Source organism: Melanostigma gelatinosum, assembly GCF_949748355.1.
Source record: "Melanostigma gelatinosum genome assembly, chromosome: 6".
Classification (NCBI taxonomy): domain Eukaryota; kingdom Metazoa; phylum Chordata; class Actinopteri; order Perciformes; family Zoarcidae; genus Melanostigma; species Melanostigma gelatinosum.
In genome coordinates this window covers 28,202,180-28,217,119 of record NC_136639.1, presented here as the reverse complement: position 1 = coordinate 28,217,119, position 14,940 = coordinate 28,202,180, and the positions used below count along the sequence as shown (strand labels likewise).

At 45.1% G+C, this 14,940-nt stretch overlaps 2 protein-coding genes across 2 annotated transcripts in view; one reads left to right on the top strand and one right to left on the bottom strand.

The window, feature by feature from the left end:
* npdc1b (neural proliferation, differentiation and control, 1b) overlaps window positions 1-7,989 on the top strand; it is a 23,348-nt gene extending 15,359 nt beyond the window's left edge. Inside the window, exons 3-9 of the mRNA XM_079270106.1 lie at window positions 2,782-2,865; window positions 2,950-3,147; window positions 5,012-5,078; window positions 5,815-5,896; window positions 6,200-6,279; window positions 6,411-6,510; window positions 7,876-7,989. Coding sequence (XP_079126232.1) covers window positions 2,782-2,865; window positions 2,950-3,147; window positions 5,012-5,078; window positions 5,815-5,896; window positions 6,200-6,279; window positions 6,411-6,510; window positions 7,876-7,947 — 683 coding nt within the window. The 3' untranslated portion in view covers window positions 7,948-7,989. The remainder of the gene's footprint in view (window positions 1-2,781; window positions 2,866-2,949; window positions 3,148-5,011; window positions 5,079-5,814; window positions 5,897-6,199; window positions 6,280-6,410; window positions 6,511-7,875) is intronic.
* Window positions 7,990-11,050: 3,061 nt separating this feature from the next.
* LOC306778564 (alpha-(1,3)-fucosyltransferase 7) lies at window positions 11,051-12,746 on the bottom strand (the record flags this gene model as incomplete). Its single annotated transcript, XM_079270107.1, has 1 exon — window positions 11,051-12,746. The coding sequence occupies one exon, from the start codon at window positions 12,744-12,746 to the stop codon at window positions 11,913-11,915; it is 834 nt and encodes a 277-aa protein (XP_079126233.1). The 3' UTR covers window positions 11,051-11,912.
* Between the last annotated feature and the right edge of the window lie 2,194 nt (window positions 12,747-14,940).

The window sequence follows — 14,940 nt, the reverse complement described above, 5'->3', positions numbered from 1 at the left end:
CTCCATGTCTTCACTGGCGTCCATGAATGGAGAAGGACTTCTTACTGGAACTAAAACACACGGATGTACTGAACAACCGTGAGATTAAACTCTTTATTAACAAAGAAAGGAGGATGGACTTTGTCTTTAAATCGTGAACAGCTGCTCTGGTTTTTGTATTTAGCGTTATACTGTGTTAATTTGTCCATCGTGTGGTTTTCATGATGTGGTCAATATTGTTCCCTCTGATGTGAATGATATCTGAACGGTGCTCTTTAGTGTGTGGATGAATGCGTGTTTTACCACGACAGTTTTGCTGGAATGTGCAGAGGCCTGTTGAATCGTGTTATTTGAGTTTTATGTTATTCTACCTGCTTTGTTGTCATATATATATATGTGTGTGACTGGTTCGTGAGAGATTGTTCTTGTCATTGTGTTAATTACTGTTATGTGGTGGTGTAGTAGATGGACCCAAACGCACGCTCACACAGCAGATTAATCCTTCAAGATCTTTATTTTATATATATATATATATAGATAGATAGATAGATAGATAGATATAGCTGCAGACTTAAACAGACAACAATATCCAAACAGACTACGGCATCGTGGCCAAAGCCTGTCCGTTCTCCCTGAGTCGGGAGGGAAACTCAACCGGCCTGGTAACCGTGGTTACCAGTCTGGTTCTACCCTAACCCTAACCGTGGTTGGAGATGGAACTCGGGGGTGGAAACTATAGGCTGACACAAAAACAAAACATAAGCACATGGCCTTCAAACAACAACACTGACAGGGGGAAAAACAGAGGAGCACACACTAGGTCAGACCGAGATCCTAACAGTACCCCCCCCCCCCCCCCCCCCCTCAACGGGAGCCTCTTGGCGAACCGCCCGGCTTACCGGGGTGCTGTCAGTGGTAGGCGCATATGAGCCCCGGATCAACGATCCTGGACCGTGGCACCCAGCACCACTCCTCAGGTCCATAACCCTCCCAGTCCACCAGGTACTGAAACCCCCGACCTCGACGGCGGACATCCAGGAGGCGATTGACCGTGTAGACGGGGCCCCCCTCGATGAGGCGGGGGGGTGGAGGGGGTGCTGGCGGAGGATTTAGGGGACTGGAGAAAACAGGCTTGAGGAGGGAGACATGGAACACCGGGTGAATCCTCATGGAGCGAGGCAACAGCAGCTTGACCGACACCGGGTTGACGATGGAGATGATGGGAAAAGGACCGATGTATCTGGGGGAGAGCTTCCTCGACTCGGTGCGTAGGGGGATGTCCCTGGTCGAAAGCCAGACCCGGTGTCCAATACGGTATGCCAGAGCTGGGACACGACGCCGATCCGCCACTCTCCTATTCTGCTCAGCCGTGCGGAGCAGAGCCACCCGAGCCGCTCTCCACACCCGTCTACAACGACGGGCATTGTGTTGGACTGATGGAACTGCCACCTCGACCTCCTGGCTAGGGAACAGGGGAGGCTGATAGCCCAAGGAGGCCTCAAAAGGAGACAGTCTGGTGGCAGTAGTAGTGTGGGAATTGTGGGCGTACTCAACCCACGGGAGGTGATGGCTCCAAGAGGAGGGATTAGTGGCGGTCACACACACCTGAGGATGGCCTTGAGCTCCTGGTTCAGCCTCTCCGTCTGGCCGTTAGTTTGCAGATGGAATCCCGAGGAGAGACTGGCCGTGGCGCGGAGGGTGTGGCAGAATGCCTTCCATAACTGGGATGAGAACTGCGGGCCACGGTCCGAGACTATGTCCGCAGGAATGCCATGAAGCCTAAAGACGTGTTGGACCAGTAGGTCAGCGGTCTCACGGGCCGATGGAAGCTTGGGCAGGGGAATGAAGTGGGCCGCCCTTGAGAACCGGTCCACCACAGTCAGAATGACGGTGTTACCGTTTGACGGGGAGAGACCCGTTACGAAATCCACCGCAATGTGGGACCACGGACGTTATGGAACAGGGAGTGGCTGTAGTAGCCCCATGGGGGATCGGTGCGAGGCCTTGTTCCGGGCTCACGTAGTGCATATACGTACGGGTCTCCTCTTTGAGGGACGGCCACCAAAAGGTGCGGCGGAGCCAGTCTATAGTCCTCCGGATGCCGGGGTAACCAGAGAGACACGAGTCGTGGGCCCACCGCAGGACTTGGGAGCAGGCGGACGGAGGGACAAACAGACGATTCGGAGGGCCTCCTCCAGGGTCAGGTTGAGCCTGCTGGGCCTCATATACCACCCTCTCGATCTCACAGGTGACAGCACCGAGCACATACGCCGCAGGCAGGATGGTGTCGGGAGTAGAGTTCCCCCCTTCCGGGGCAAACTGACGGGAGAGTGCATCCGGCTTGGTGTTCTTGTGACCTGGCCGATAGGTGATGGTGAAATTGAAGCGGGCGAAGAACAAAGCCCAACGGGCCTGGCGAGAATTGAGGCGTCTCGCCGTGTGGATATACTCCGTAAAGTCTACGGGAGAAGAAAGCACAAGGTGGACCGGTATGTAGAAGGTCAACTCAGTGAGTTAACAAACTCACTGAGTTGACCTTCTACATACCGGTTGGCTTGTGGCTGGTTTATAACTCGAGTAGACGCTGGTCCACTCTGACCTCATTCACCATCTTCATCAGCAATAAACTGTCTGTTTCTGTTGTTGCTTCACTTTTGTTCTTTGTGTTGTTGGCGGGATCTTCCTACGCCATAGTTTCATCTCTTTTGAGGCTTGGAATAATAATGAGTGTTTTGATTGACCCTTTGTATGAGTTTGTGTTTTGTTAAATCCGTGACAGATCCTGATGTCATGTTCCTCCAGGTAAGGTGAGCGTTTATCCTGAGCTGGATGAGGAGATCGACTTCCTCTCCGCCATCATCAGTGAACAGAGAACCAGGCTGCCAGGTACAGGATAGGCCACGACTCCACCCATATTCATATGTACCCCTACATCCCTGCTGACATATAACGTTGTATTCCTTATCTCAGCTCCACACCCCCAAGACTTCGCTCACCCCAAATCCAAACAGCTCACTGAGGCCGGCCCCGCCCACAGAGCGTCTCCCACAGAGCAGCCCACAAACGTCTCGTTCAGCAGCGTGGCTCCACCGGCCACCAACCACACTGCCGCTCTGCTCAGCGACCCCATCAGCCTCCCCCACCCCTCTAATAACCATGTCTTCATCAGTAAGTCTTCATGTCCTTGGGCCATGAGCTCATTTCCTGTTGGAGTTGTACTTCTTGTGCTTAAAGAAGTAACTGTAGTTGTGACTTGAGTATTGTTGTGTGTGAGATTTGGTTTGATTAGTTTATTTACAGGTAACTCATGTATTAAAAACACAAACAAGTATATTAATAGATATTAATACAGCATCTGAGCAAGCATCTGAATGACAGCGATTTTAAGGAATCATCATCCAGTGGTGTAAAATGTGTCTAAACTAGCTTGGGAGACTGTTTAAGTTCAGTTTAGTTCACATCTTTATTGTCCACAAGAGGATGTTCATCTTGCCGCCTGAAATGTGAACGCAGTGAAAACTCATGAGGACAAGAAGACGTTTGATGAGATCAAAAGTACTTCGTACGAAAAATACTATCCACACAATACAGAACACAGCCTTCTTTGTTATGCTGTCACTCATGATGCCACGCCCCTCTCAGTTGATGCCACGCCCCCCATGGCAGATCAGGGCCAAAAGTCTGAAAGTGAAAAAAAAGATTTGAATCTGAAAAATATAAGACCTCAAATTTAAAACTATATATGAAAGTGGAAAATGAAAATTTATATTTTAATTAAAACAATTCCAGAACTGAATATGTATTTTTGTATTTTTCAAAGTTTTCAAAGTTTTTCAAAAAACTATTGGCCTGGATTAGGCTCCATACAAGTTCCAGTGAATTGGAATAAAGAGCTCTTATTGTGGAACAAATGAAAGCCTGAACCTAATGTTGAGAAATCTTTATCTCAAATAAAGAGGGAAGGATGTCTCGCACAGATGTCCTCTGATTCAGCTCCTCGTGTGATTTGACAGCTAAAGATCTCAAGGAAGACTTCAGTGGTTTTACTCCCCACCATGACAATGTGGCCCAGTTGATTCCTGTTTCACACATTTATTTTCAGATTTCAAGAAATTGTTGAGACAATTAGGACAGACTCGATTAAAAGCAGCTTTATTTAGGTCTTGATTGCATGAATAGAAGCAGGTAGATTTAAAGTGAGAGTCTTATTTAAACTGACTTTCAGCAAAGGCATGTGTGTCGTTATCTCTTTAAGTCAACAGCGCATGTAGGGTAACAATTGGCCTCAAGATTGATCAAAGAATACAAAACGTCTTCCGCTGGTGTGACTACGTAGGGAGTCAGCAGTACAACACACTGTAACACATGTATCTAGTGTAACTGCACTGGGACTGTGGTTTTAAAATCAGAACAACCGGGAAATCTTTATTCAGGACAACATTACATCAGGTTCTTTATATTAGCTGCCATCTCCCTGTGCAACCAGTTCCTCTGTATCAGTGTCAGTCCGTCAGGGGGACGTGTCCTCACACACTCTCTCACGCTGGACTCACAGTCCGCTCCCTAAACTAAAAGCCAGGAATCCATTCGACCGACCCTGATCTCAATCCTAGAAATACAATGATGGGAAAAAATATATCCTGAGACAACACCCAGGAACAGGCATTGAACTGTCTTCGGACTACAAACAAGTTAGTATCAGAATGAGTTGACTAGTATGAGCTCCTTTGTGAGATGAAATGTTCGCGCTGCAAGCTGTGACATCTTGGGACTGACCTCAGATCTGTCATGGACTTGTGTGTTACTGTCAGTTTGTTCTTCCTCACTGCATCACTCTTATCAAAGCTGTTTGTACTGTTGATACTGGACCATTACCGACAGACAGACATTCAGTTACTTTCTCTTCTTTGAGCTCCACGCTCTGCTTGGACAGCGTTGCAGAGCTTTCAGTCAGGGACCATGTCTTCCATGTCTTCCGACAGATCTAGGCAGCATGCTCTCCCCCTCACTGTGTGTATGTGTCTCTTCTCAGTCATGAGCAGCGTCTTCATCGTGGTGGCGTCGCTGGCTTTGATCATAGCAGGAACCTGTTGGGTCAGGTAAGACATCTACTCCTCCCTCTCTACACTCATTCTCTCCCTCTTGGGTTTCACTAAATATATACCGGTCGATGCGTTTTGGCAATATTATGAATCGAGACGTTAAGATTACATGTTGAATATTATTTAAAACTAACTTCAGTTAAGGCTACAATAAACAATATTTCCATTGCTGATTAATCTGCCAATAACTTTATTGATGAAATTGATGTATATTATTGGTCCGTTCTGAGATGCTTGTGTTGTTGCTTGTTTTGTCTGACCAGCAGTTTAAGACACAGATATTCTGTTTAAGACGACAAAGGAAAGTCAATATTCACATCTGAGCCACTAGAAGCAGATCATTATTGGCATTTTTGCTCCATTAATAAATCAACCCTGTTTGTGTTCTACTACAAATAAGAAATGAGGTATCAGACCTTGTATTGTTCAGAGTTTAGTCCTCTAGCAGATCGTGCTCTCGTCTCATTCTGTGTTGCAAAATCATAATCTTGAGAAAATTGGATTCACTAGAAATGAGTGAAAGGATCTGTTTGGTTCCTAACATCTGGGAAAACATCTGGACTTTACATTTTAAGAATGAACCTCAGAGGTTTTATTTTGCATCGTTCTAAAATGCAGCAGTAATAATACAACAATAATGAACAGTTCACAGAGAAACAGCAGTACGAGCCAATCAATTCCAAATGCGTTCAAAAACATCAGAATTCAAGTCCTTCGTACACTTTGTGTGCAGATTGCAGAAAGGTGTTCATCTGACTGAGAAGGGGGAATACTCTGCGTATCGAATGATGAGAGGCCGAGCCTTCGACAGTCTGGTGAGGAAAGAAAATGACTCGTTGTTGAATAAAGCACTTGTTTAGAATACCGAACAAAACATGTTCCATTGTGAATCAATAAAGGAGCTTTATTTAACATTCAGAGCATCAATATATCATCACTATCATCTATAACTATCATCTCTGCACAGATAGAGTAACGTCTGCCACGCTCCCTCTGTGTGTGTGAGGTTATCAGAGCTCCTCTTTGTTCACATAGTTGGTGCATGTGCACGTGTGAACTCTGCGCTTACAGCCGTCCTGACCGTCTCTAACCCCCCCCCCCCCCTTGGTGTGTTGTAGCCTGGGGACAAGAAGCTGGTCCACAGTGCCCAGATGTACCACTACCAGCACCAGAAGCAGCAGATGCTCTCGTTGGAGAAGTGAGTCACCCTCTGAACCCAGACACACTCACGTCTCTGTCTGTCCCTGTCCCTCCCTGCCCTCTCTGCCTCATCGAATCGGTGAGATCCTCTGAATATGTTCTGACCCTGTGTGTCTGTGACCTCTGCAGACACAGGGATGAGCCAAAGGTTCCTGACTCAGGAGCGTCGACGGACGAGGAGAACGAGGATGGAGACTTTACAGTGTACGAGTGTCCTGGATTGGCACCTGTGAGTGAACTCATTCATCAAAATCTGTTGGGAAAGTTATAGTGTGTATATCATCAGGTCCGTGCAATCATCCACAATGTGAATCAGTGTTGTCAGACGGAAACTGTTCACCAAAATTGAGGGAATCAAATATTCGGTCCCGGCTCCCATTGGGCAGTGTTCCCCCTGGACATGTGACCAGGCTGTCTGAGCTGACGCATAGAAACATTCACCTTCACACCTACGGGCAATCTAGAGCCATCAATTAACCTGAGCTGCATGTCTGTGGACTGTGGGAGGAGCTTGGAGCCAGGCACTGCTGCAGAGGCGGAGCTTAATGCCCAGAGACAGCAGCCTCAAAATGCTCAAACATGACCTCCCACAGTGGGAGGAGAAGAGAGCCTGAAGGCAGACAGAGGCATGTATGAACCGTCCACACAACGCATAAGAACACTCGAGGACTCATCGTGTGTGGGGGAAGCAGCGCTGGTTTCCCATTGGTCGAGGGCCGGGACCGCACAGCTGACTTCCGGTCCTACGACCGAACGTCACAGAGTTGATGAAACACCAACGCCCCGCCCTAGCCGTCTCACTTGTGTCGGTGTAAGGAGGCAAGAACACAGCTTTGCTGCTTTTAAAAGAAAAGATCCTCGGTCGGTCTTAGTTCCGCTAAATGAACAGACTGTTTTGTTTTGTGTTTGGATCCTGAGGCAGAGAACGGTTAACTTCTGTGACCCGTTCTCTCCCCGTTGACTTTGTGCCTGAACGCAGACGAGGCACCACCCTGGGATCAGGGACCAACAACCAAACTTTTGATGAATGTCTCAAAATTGGTGTTCACTCACAATGTCAACAGTCAAAGTACTAATAACACATTGAGAGTGAACAGTGAAGGTATTAATGTGAGTACAGGCCACTACATCTAGCTATTATTACAACACATCCACAAAATAATCACAGAAACTGCTCCTTCAAATATAACAGAGTTTATAACCTGAACAATGCTGATTAAAACTAATAATATGAATCAAAAAACATCTATTATACAACTACAAGCATGCTACCTAAAAGCAACAAACAATTGTGTGTGTGTGTGTGTGTGTGTGTGTGTGTGTGTGTGTGTGTGTGTGTGTGTGTGTGTGTGTGTGTGTGTGTGTGTGTGTGTGTGTGTGTGTGTGTGTGTGTGTGTGTGTGTGTGTGTGTGTGTGTGTGTGTGTGTGTGAGAAGGGGGGAGGGCGAGAGAGAGGAGCCGAGGTTCCTGCTCTGTATGTGTTACGCTAATATGTACGATAGATCCACAGAATCGAATTCCTGAACCTAATTATAACCCAAATGTTATCTCTGATAATGAACGATGTCACCCAGAAGATGTTCCTTTCTCTTCAGACCGGGGAGATGGAGGTGAAGAACCCACTCTTTGACGACTCCACCCTTTACCTTCAAAGGCTCTACCAGTAAACCTGGACTTTGAGATGCTTCAAACTCTGTCTGCAGCCTTTATGCATACAAATAGTTCCACTTACACGCATACACACACTCCACTGGGCCCAGTGTGACCCATGTAATGGGCAGGATGGATGTGTACGCTACACAGAGGAGTGAGAGGATGAGGGGTGAGGTGTTCATGGACCTTTGAAGGATGTTACAGACGCATTGAGTCGAACCTCCTGTGTTCCAGCCCACAGAGATGTCTGATGCTCCTGAGCTACGATGACTAGATGGCCATGAGTATCAATGTTTATTCATCAGTAAATACTCTCCGCAGGCTTTGGTTTTATTCAAGCATTTTGTAAATGTGATTTTAATATTTCATAACAACACAGTGATCTTCATTATGATGCGTAGCCGTTGTGTGGTCAGTGAAGCTCCTCTATGCATGAACTGAAGACGCTGTTTTATTGAAACCTGAGAGTCGATATGCATTTACAGTGTATTCAGTTCAGGTTTCTTGTGTACACTTGCTAATATATATATATACACACACACATGTATATATGTATTTATATATGGTAGATGGTAAATGTGTATATATATTCCTAAGTGCTGCGTCAAATCTTGAACTGTTGTTTGTTTCGTTATCGTTGACTTTGTTTGCAGCGTTCCTGCACGTGTGGACGAGACAAGAAGTGTATCAGACAGGAAGTGATGTCCAGGGTTTACCCGTTATATCTGTTGTGCAGCACAGGTTGCAACACTGATGAACGTTGTCTTTAACGATACCACCTCTGTGGCTTGTTTTCACTCAGTGACTATAACTAAGAAACGCTGAATCTTATAATGATTGCACTGTTGCCCACATGCCATGTTGGATTGGCGCATCCCTCATGAATATTCTCTGCTTGTACCTTTACTGAACTGCTTAATATAGGACTGGATGTGTACACCTGCCTTTCTGTATTGTGTCAATGTTCATGTTGTAGATCATAGATGACATGATGACCCGGATGATGCTTCAGTGACAGATGTTTGACAAAGAAACAGGAAAGGTGCAGGAGTCCTGGCTGTGACTGTGGCCTCTTGCTGTTGTCTCTCAGGAAAGCTGTCCTCTGTGCCCCCCCCAGCCTGCTCCTGATGCTTCAGCCTCTCAGCTGGAGGACCATGTTAAACCTGCATTTGACAGACACATACACGTACAGTGTGTGATAATAAATATGTGCATCCTATACCAGGGGTATTAACAGCGGCGATGGTGGACTGTGTAGTAAAGACTGTTTCATTTAAACCTTCTGAGCTTGTGGAAGAAAACAAAGGAGACTTTCTGTGGTTGACGGGTTGTTTGCCTTTTCTATGTTGCTGGAGTGGTTGTCTTGTGACCTCATGAAGGTATTCTCCAACAAATGACTGAGCGAGCTGCCTTTGATACATGAATAGTTTTCAGACTGCAGATGAGTTCTACACACGGAGAGCTTCTTCACCACCAGGTGCAGCGTGCATGTGGATATACCAGAGCTGAACTGAATAAATACATATTGATAGAGTCTGAAGTGAAACATGGTTTCTTGTCTCTTCTTTTTCTTCCTGTCGTGACTGAAATGGTTCATTGACTCAACTCAACCTTGTGGATAAGCTTCTCCATCCAACAGGGCGGCTGGTGGATGGAGAAGCTGCTGCTGCTGCTGCTTCAGGCCACTGTTCACAAACGGGAGCAACATGATTCTGTTCACCTCCGTTGTTTGTTGGAGGCAGAAGCATGAAAATCTGTTTTGATAATATGTTTGAACTATTAAGAGTCATATTTCAGGCCGATGTAAAACAACGTAAGCAATCATTTCACTTAAAAATGAAGGCAGTGCTTTTTAGACAATAGCATTTAAATGTGCTTCCTAAAGGTTAAAGGTTAAAGGTGCTGAATAACAGAAATGATTGTAAGAGTATCTCCTGCAGGCATCAAGGGTCAAGTGGAGCCCGTTGCTCAGTGAAGCAACCTTTAGTCGCTGCGCTCTGCACGTCTTACCCGGCATGGCACCAGAATCTGTAAATATTCAGATTCTTTACTTACTCTGAGCTGCTTATGAAATAATGTAATACAGACACATCTAGTTCCATATATTAGCCAGTCAATCAGCAAGTAGACGTGGCCATTTCTATAATTAATTAACAATTTGCTCAACAATACATCGACATGCAGCGTGATAACTGAAGGATCTGGTTCCTGTTCTACTTTTGGAGACTTTTGGAGTCACCGTGCATTCTGGGAGCAGAGCTCTCTAGTGGGGTAACATGGTGCTATAAGCTCCTTAAGATATGATGTGTCTGACCAATCAGGGCTTTGTAGGTGAGGAGAAGCATCTTAAATGATATTCCAGATGTTACAGGGAGTCAGAGCAGAGAAGCTGATACAGCAGTAATATGATCTCTCCTCTTAGTTCTTCTTAGTGCACGAGCTGCAGCATTCTGGATCAGCTGGAGAGATTTAAGAGACTTATTAGAGCAGCCTGATAATAATGAGGAGTAGACCTTTGTGCTGCGTTCAACACCAGACGTCATTACATCCTGTTGCAGAGACTAGAACATTATATTGGCACTAAACTGGTTTAAGTGTATTAAGTATAAGTATATCCTTAAGGCCAAACCTGCAGAAGTGCGTGTTGATAGTCAACTATCATGACCAAGACACTTTAGAGAGAACCCATTTAGTCATTGATACAAATACCTTGCCTTCTTCCATCACAAGCAAAGTGTATTGACACAAATATGTTTTTAAGAAATAACTACAATCTGTTGTGATTGTCACAATAACATGTGATACCTAGTTATACATACGCTGAACAACATAATAGTGAGAGATACTGTGAGCTGAAGCAAATAAACGCAACTCAAAAATCTGACTGTTAAAAAACAATGAAGCCAGAAGACATCACATTTCATTTGACATTATCAGAGAGTTTGAGTAAACCTGCTTTGTAACTGCTTTCAGTCAGACTTCAGTGATACAGCGAGCGTTTGTGTCTGATGGGGAGAAGATCGCCATCATGCAGCCAACATCACTTCCAGTCTACATTCAAGGGGTGATTTTTTATTTTATGGGCAAAGTTGTTGACGGTTTCCAGTGAATGAAGCTTGATGCTGTAATGATTCACCTCATCTTAATCCACAGAACTGTTCGGTGAAGTTCAAACATTTACTTCGGCACAAGAAAGAATTCTACGGATAAATTGATCATTTCCAGCGTTCTGAGAATCGTTGGAGTGTTGCTCCGCTCTCAGCGGGTTAAAGGTGCACATCTCCTGCAGGGAGGCTGAACCATAGAGGCTGTTTCCAAATATTACAAATCACTACATTATGTTAAATATAAACTCCAGCTTAACCTGAAACTACTGTACATATTCCGTCCTCAATTATACTGTTCTATGAACGCATTGCTGATTTCTAATGAGTAAAACATTAAACTGCATTTAGTTTAATGAAGTATAAATATCCTTTCACCCACGATGAAGCAATAAATCATCAGATAAAGCAGAAAGACAACATTACTCCAGTCTAGCCCTTATTAAACTTACCCTAACCGTGGAGTTGATGATTAAACACGTTCTTAGTTTGAAGCACACAACAATCTCATGAAGGAAACGCTGTCTTTCTCGTGTATTTGATGAGCAGATATCGCAGGTGATCCATGGTAAATATAACACTGTTAACATTAATCTGCAGGTTATTGTAAAGAGATGCTGAACTCTGTGGTTTTAACAAATGGAATATACGTATTTATGGTTACAGACAAGTTCCCACTTCCGCTATTTAAAACAGTGCACAGCCAGCACAACCAACTTCTTCATATTTGTTTCGGTGGTGAGCAGTTCCTCACTGAGACACGTGTAACGCTCCGTCACGTTGTCTCTGTCTGGTATTGCACACTTGCGTGTGGTGACCCAGTGGGATCAGCAGTCCGAATCAAAACACCTGAGTGATGTGAAAGCGTGAGGAGATCAGCTGTTTACCCAGCTCTCCAGGTCCCGGTAGACTCGGCTGACTGGTAAACTGGGGTGTTCAACACAGATCTGACACAGACGTTCTCTCCAGTCAGTGTAGGTTCTTATTCTGTGAGTGTGATGCCACTGGAAGTAGCTCTCATAGGCCTGCCTGTCTAGAGCTACATGCTTCAGATAAGCAGCCAGATCTGCTGTGCTCTTGAAATCATCCACATGGATGAAGGAGCCAGGGGGGGCCAGGGCCTCGTAGGTCGCCCTGCTGGGGCCAATAACTACCGGCACAGCCCCTGCTTGGAAAGCGTTCCTCCAGAGCTTTTCACTGATGTAGTCCTTTGCCTCAGAGTTCTCAAAGGACAGGTAGAAAATACAATTTGAAATTGTGGGCAACAGCTTCTTATTTGACAGCGGTTTCTTGTTCCACTTGCCGTACACCTCTATTGGGATGTACTTCTTCAGACTCTGATACACACCGGCCCGAGCTTGGTGAGGCCGGTATTTGCTGACCACCCAGCCGACAAGGCAGGAGCGATTTGAAGCAGCCTTGAAGCCGAGCTCATCACCTCCCAACACGGTCTTTCCATAAGGGACGGATATGTCTGCATCACGTCTGTAGCTCATCGTCAAGTTGAAGAGGCCGTTGAGCTGCGCGAGGTTTGCGTTGTTGACGGGAGGCTCCATGGACAACCACACCCAGTGCTGAGACGCAGGGCGATCTCGGTGCAGGACAGAAGACTGAGCTTCTCCCAGCTCCTGGTGGTGGAAGACGACCACATCAGCAGTGGAGACGGCAGATGTGTTATCAGTGAGGGAACAGCCACTGATGTCGTACATCTCGAGGCATTTGTCTCCATCAAGCCTGTAGGAGCGGCCAAATGGCCAGTGCCACAGCAGGATGCTGAGGTTTCTCCGAGGAACAGCTGTACGACATTTCTGCAGAGTGAGTTTCTCATTCAAGTTGCTGTAATAAAGCAGTGATGAGAGAGATATGAAGAGGAGGAGGAGGAAGGCTCGGAATCCAGGTAATGTCATGGCTGCCGGGCGTATTCCAGGTCAAAAGGGCACAGATCACTGGTACGGAACTCTGAGAAAGGAAGGAAGGGTAGATCAGAGTAATTGTTACTTTCATATGTTCCCATCAGTGCAGAACGGCACAGGGCAAGGTGTCACCAACAGAAACATCTCCAACTGCAGAAGATGTTGTTACCTACAAATTATTATTTTTATCTTTAGACAATGTCAGCCTCTTAAGATCCACCCCGCATGTGGGTTCGGGCTGTATTTGGTTGAATGATTGGTGTGGAAGAAGATGTTGGGTTCATGGTGGTGTTAAAAAGCTTTTAGTCACTTCAGTCATTTGTCAGTTGGCACATTTTTTTTCGGATAAACAAATGTGAGCTGATTCAGAGATGAAACAAACACAAACAAGGTTCATTCACTCAAATCATTAGATATCTGGAAAAAACTGAATGTCAATAAATACCACTTCAGTAAAACTCTAGTAGAGCTCTAGTAGAACTCAAGTAAAACTCTAGTAGAACTCCAGTAGAACTCTAGTAGAACTCTAGTAGAACTCTAGTAGAACTCTAGTAGAGCTCTAGTAGAACTCTAGTAAAACTCTAGTAAAACTCTAGTCGAGCTCTAGTATAACTCTAGTAAAACTCGAGTAGAACTCCAGTAGAACTCTAGTAGAACTCCAGTAGAACTCTAGTAGAACTCTAGTCGAGCTCTAGTAAAACTCGAGTAGAGCTCTAGTAGAACTCTAGTAGAACTCTAGTAGAGCTCTAGTAAAACTCTAGTAGAACTCTAGTCGAGCTCTAGTAGAACTCTAGTAGAACTCGAGTAGAACTCTAGTAGAACTCTAGTCGAGCTCTAGTAGAACTCGAGTAAAACTCTAGTAGAACTCCAGTAGAACTCCAGTAGAACTCTAGTATAACTCTAGTCGAGCTCTAGTAGAACTCTAGTAGAACTCTGGTAGAACTCTGGTAGAACTCTAGTAGAACTCTAGTAAAACTCTAGTAAAACTCTAGTCGAGCTCAAGTAGAACTCTGGTAGAACTCGAGTAAAACTCTAGTCGAGCTCAAGTAGAACTCTAGTAGAACTCGAGTAAAACTCTAGTCGAGCTCTAGTAGAGCTCTAGTAGAACTCGAGTAAAACTCTAGTCGAGCTCTAGTAGAACTCGAGTAGAACTCTGCATATCATCAAATGATCATCAAATTAAACACTGTGTACAGTAAGATCTTCTGCTGGATGTTTCTTCTTCAAATGGAAGTTTTCGAATCTTCAAATAAGCAAAGCTCAAATAATGATCTGCATGTTTTTATAATAGTGAGTCACTTTCTGATAATCTATTTCAAACGTCTTTCCTGTGTGTTTGATGATGAGACATCCTGTGAATTGAAACTGGCAGAAAGAGGATTTGTAGAGATGGTGCACCACAAACTCAATCATTAATTCTTGTAATGTAAGAACAGAACATTAAAAAAAGGAAAAAGGAAATACAGAATAACAATTTAAAATAAAATCCCTAAAACCAGATTTTCACACATTTTCCATTAGCCCGACAACACATGCAGCATTTTATAAACGATCTGTAATTAACTGGATTATATCTGCAGTAAAAGTCAGACATCAGCAGGTGGAATTGGCAGAGTTGTTGTAACTTACCTGCTGACATGATGGCATCAGGCCGTCTGCTGGCAGAGAGCTCCGTCCTGCTCAACACAAAGGAAACCCTGCCCCCACAATGCCTCATGCTTGACACTTGTACTCCCACACACACAGCTGGTCGGTGGCAGGGTGTGACGGTTGTACAACGGTTGGTCAGCAGAAATGTGGGAGTAGAAAGAGAAAGGAACACCAGTCCTTCATCATGCAGTAATTTTTCAATTAAGCCGTTCTGATGTTTTTCTTTTGTATCTTCATACAAACGTATTAAGAAAGAGTGGGTGTGTTTGCTTTCATATTCAGCTGGGCTGGGTTAGAGGGTGGTAGAAGCCTTGCCCATCACCACAGACTGCCACCGCAC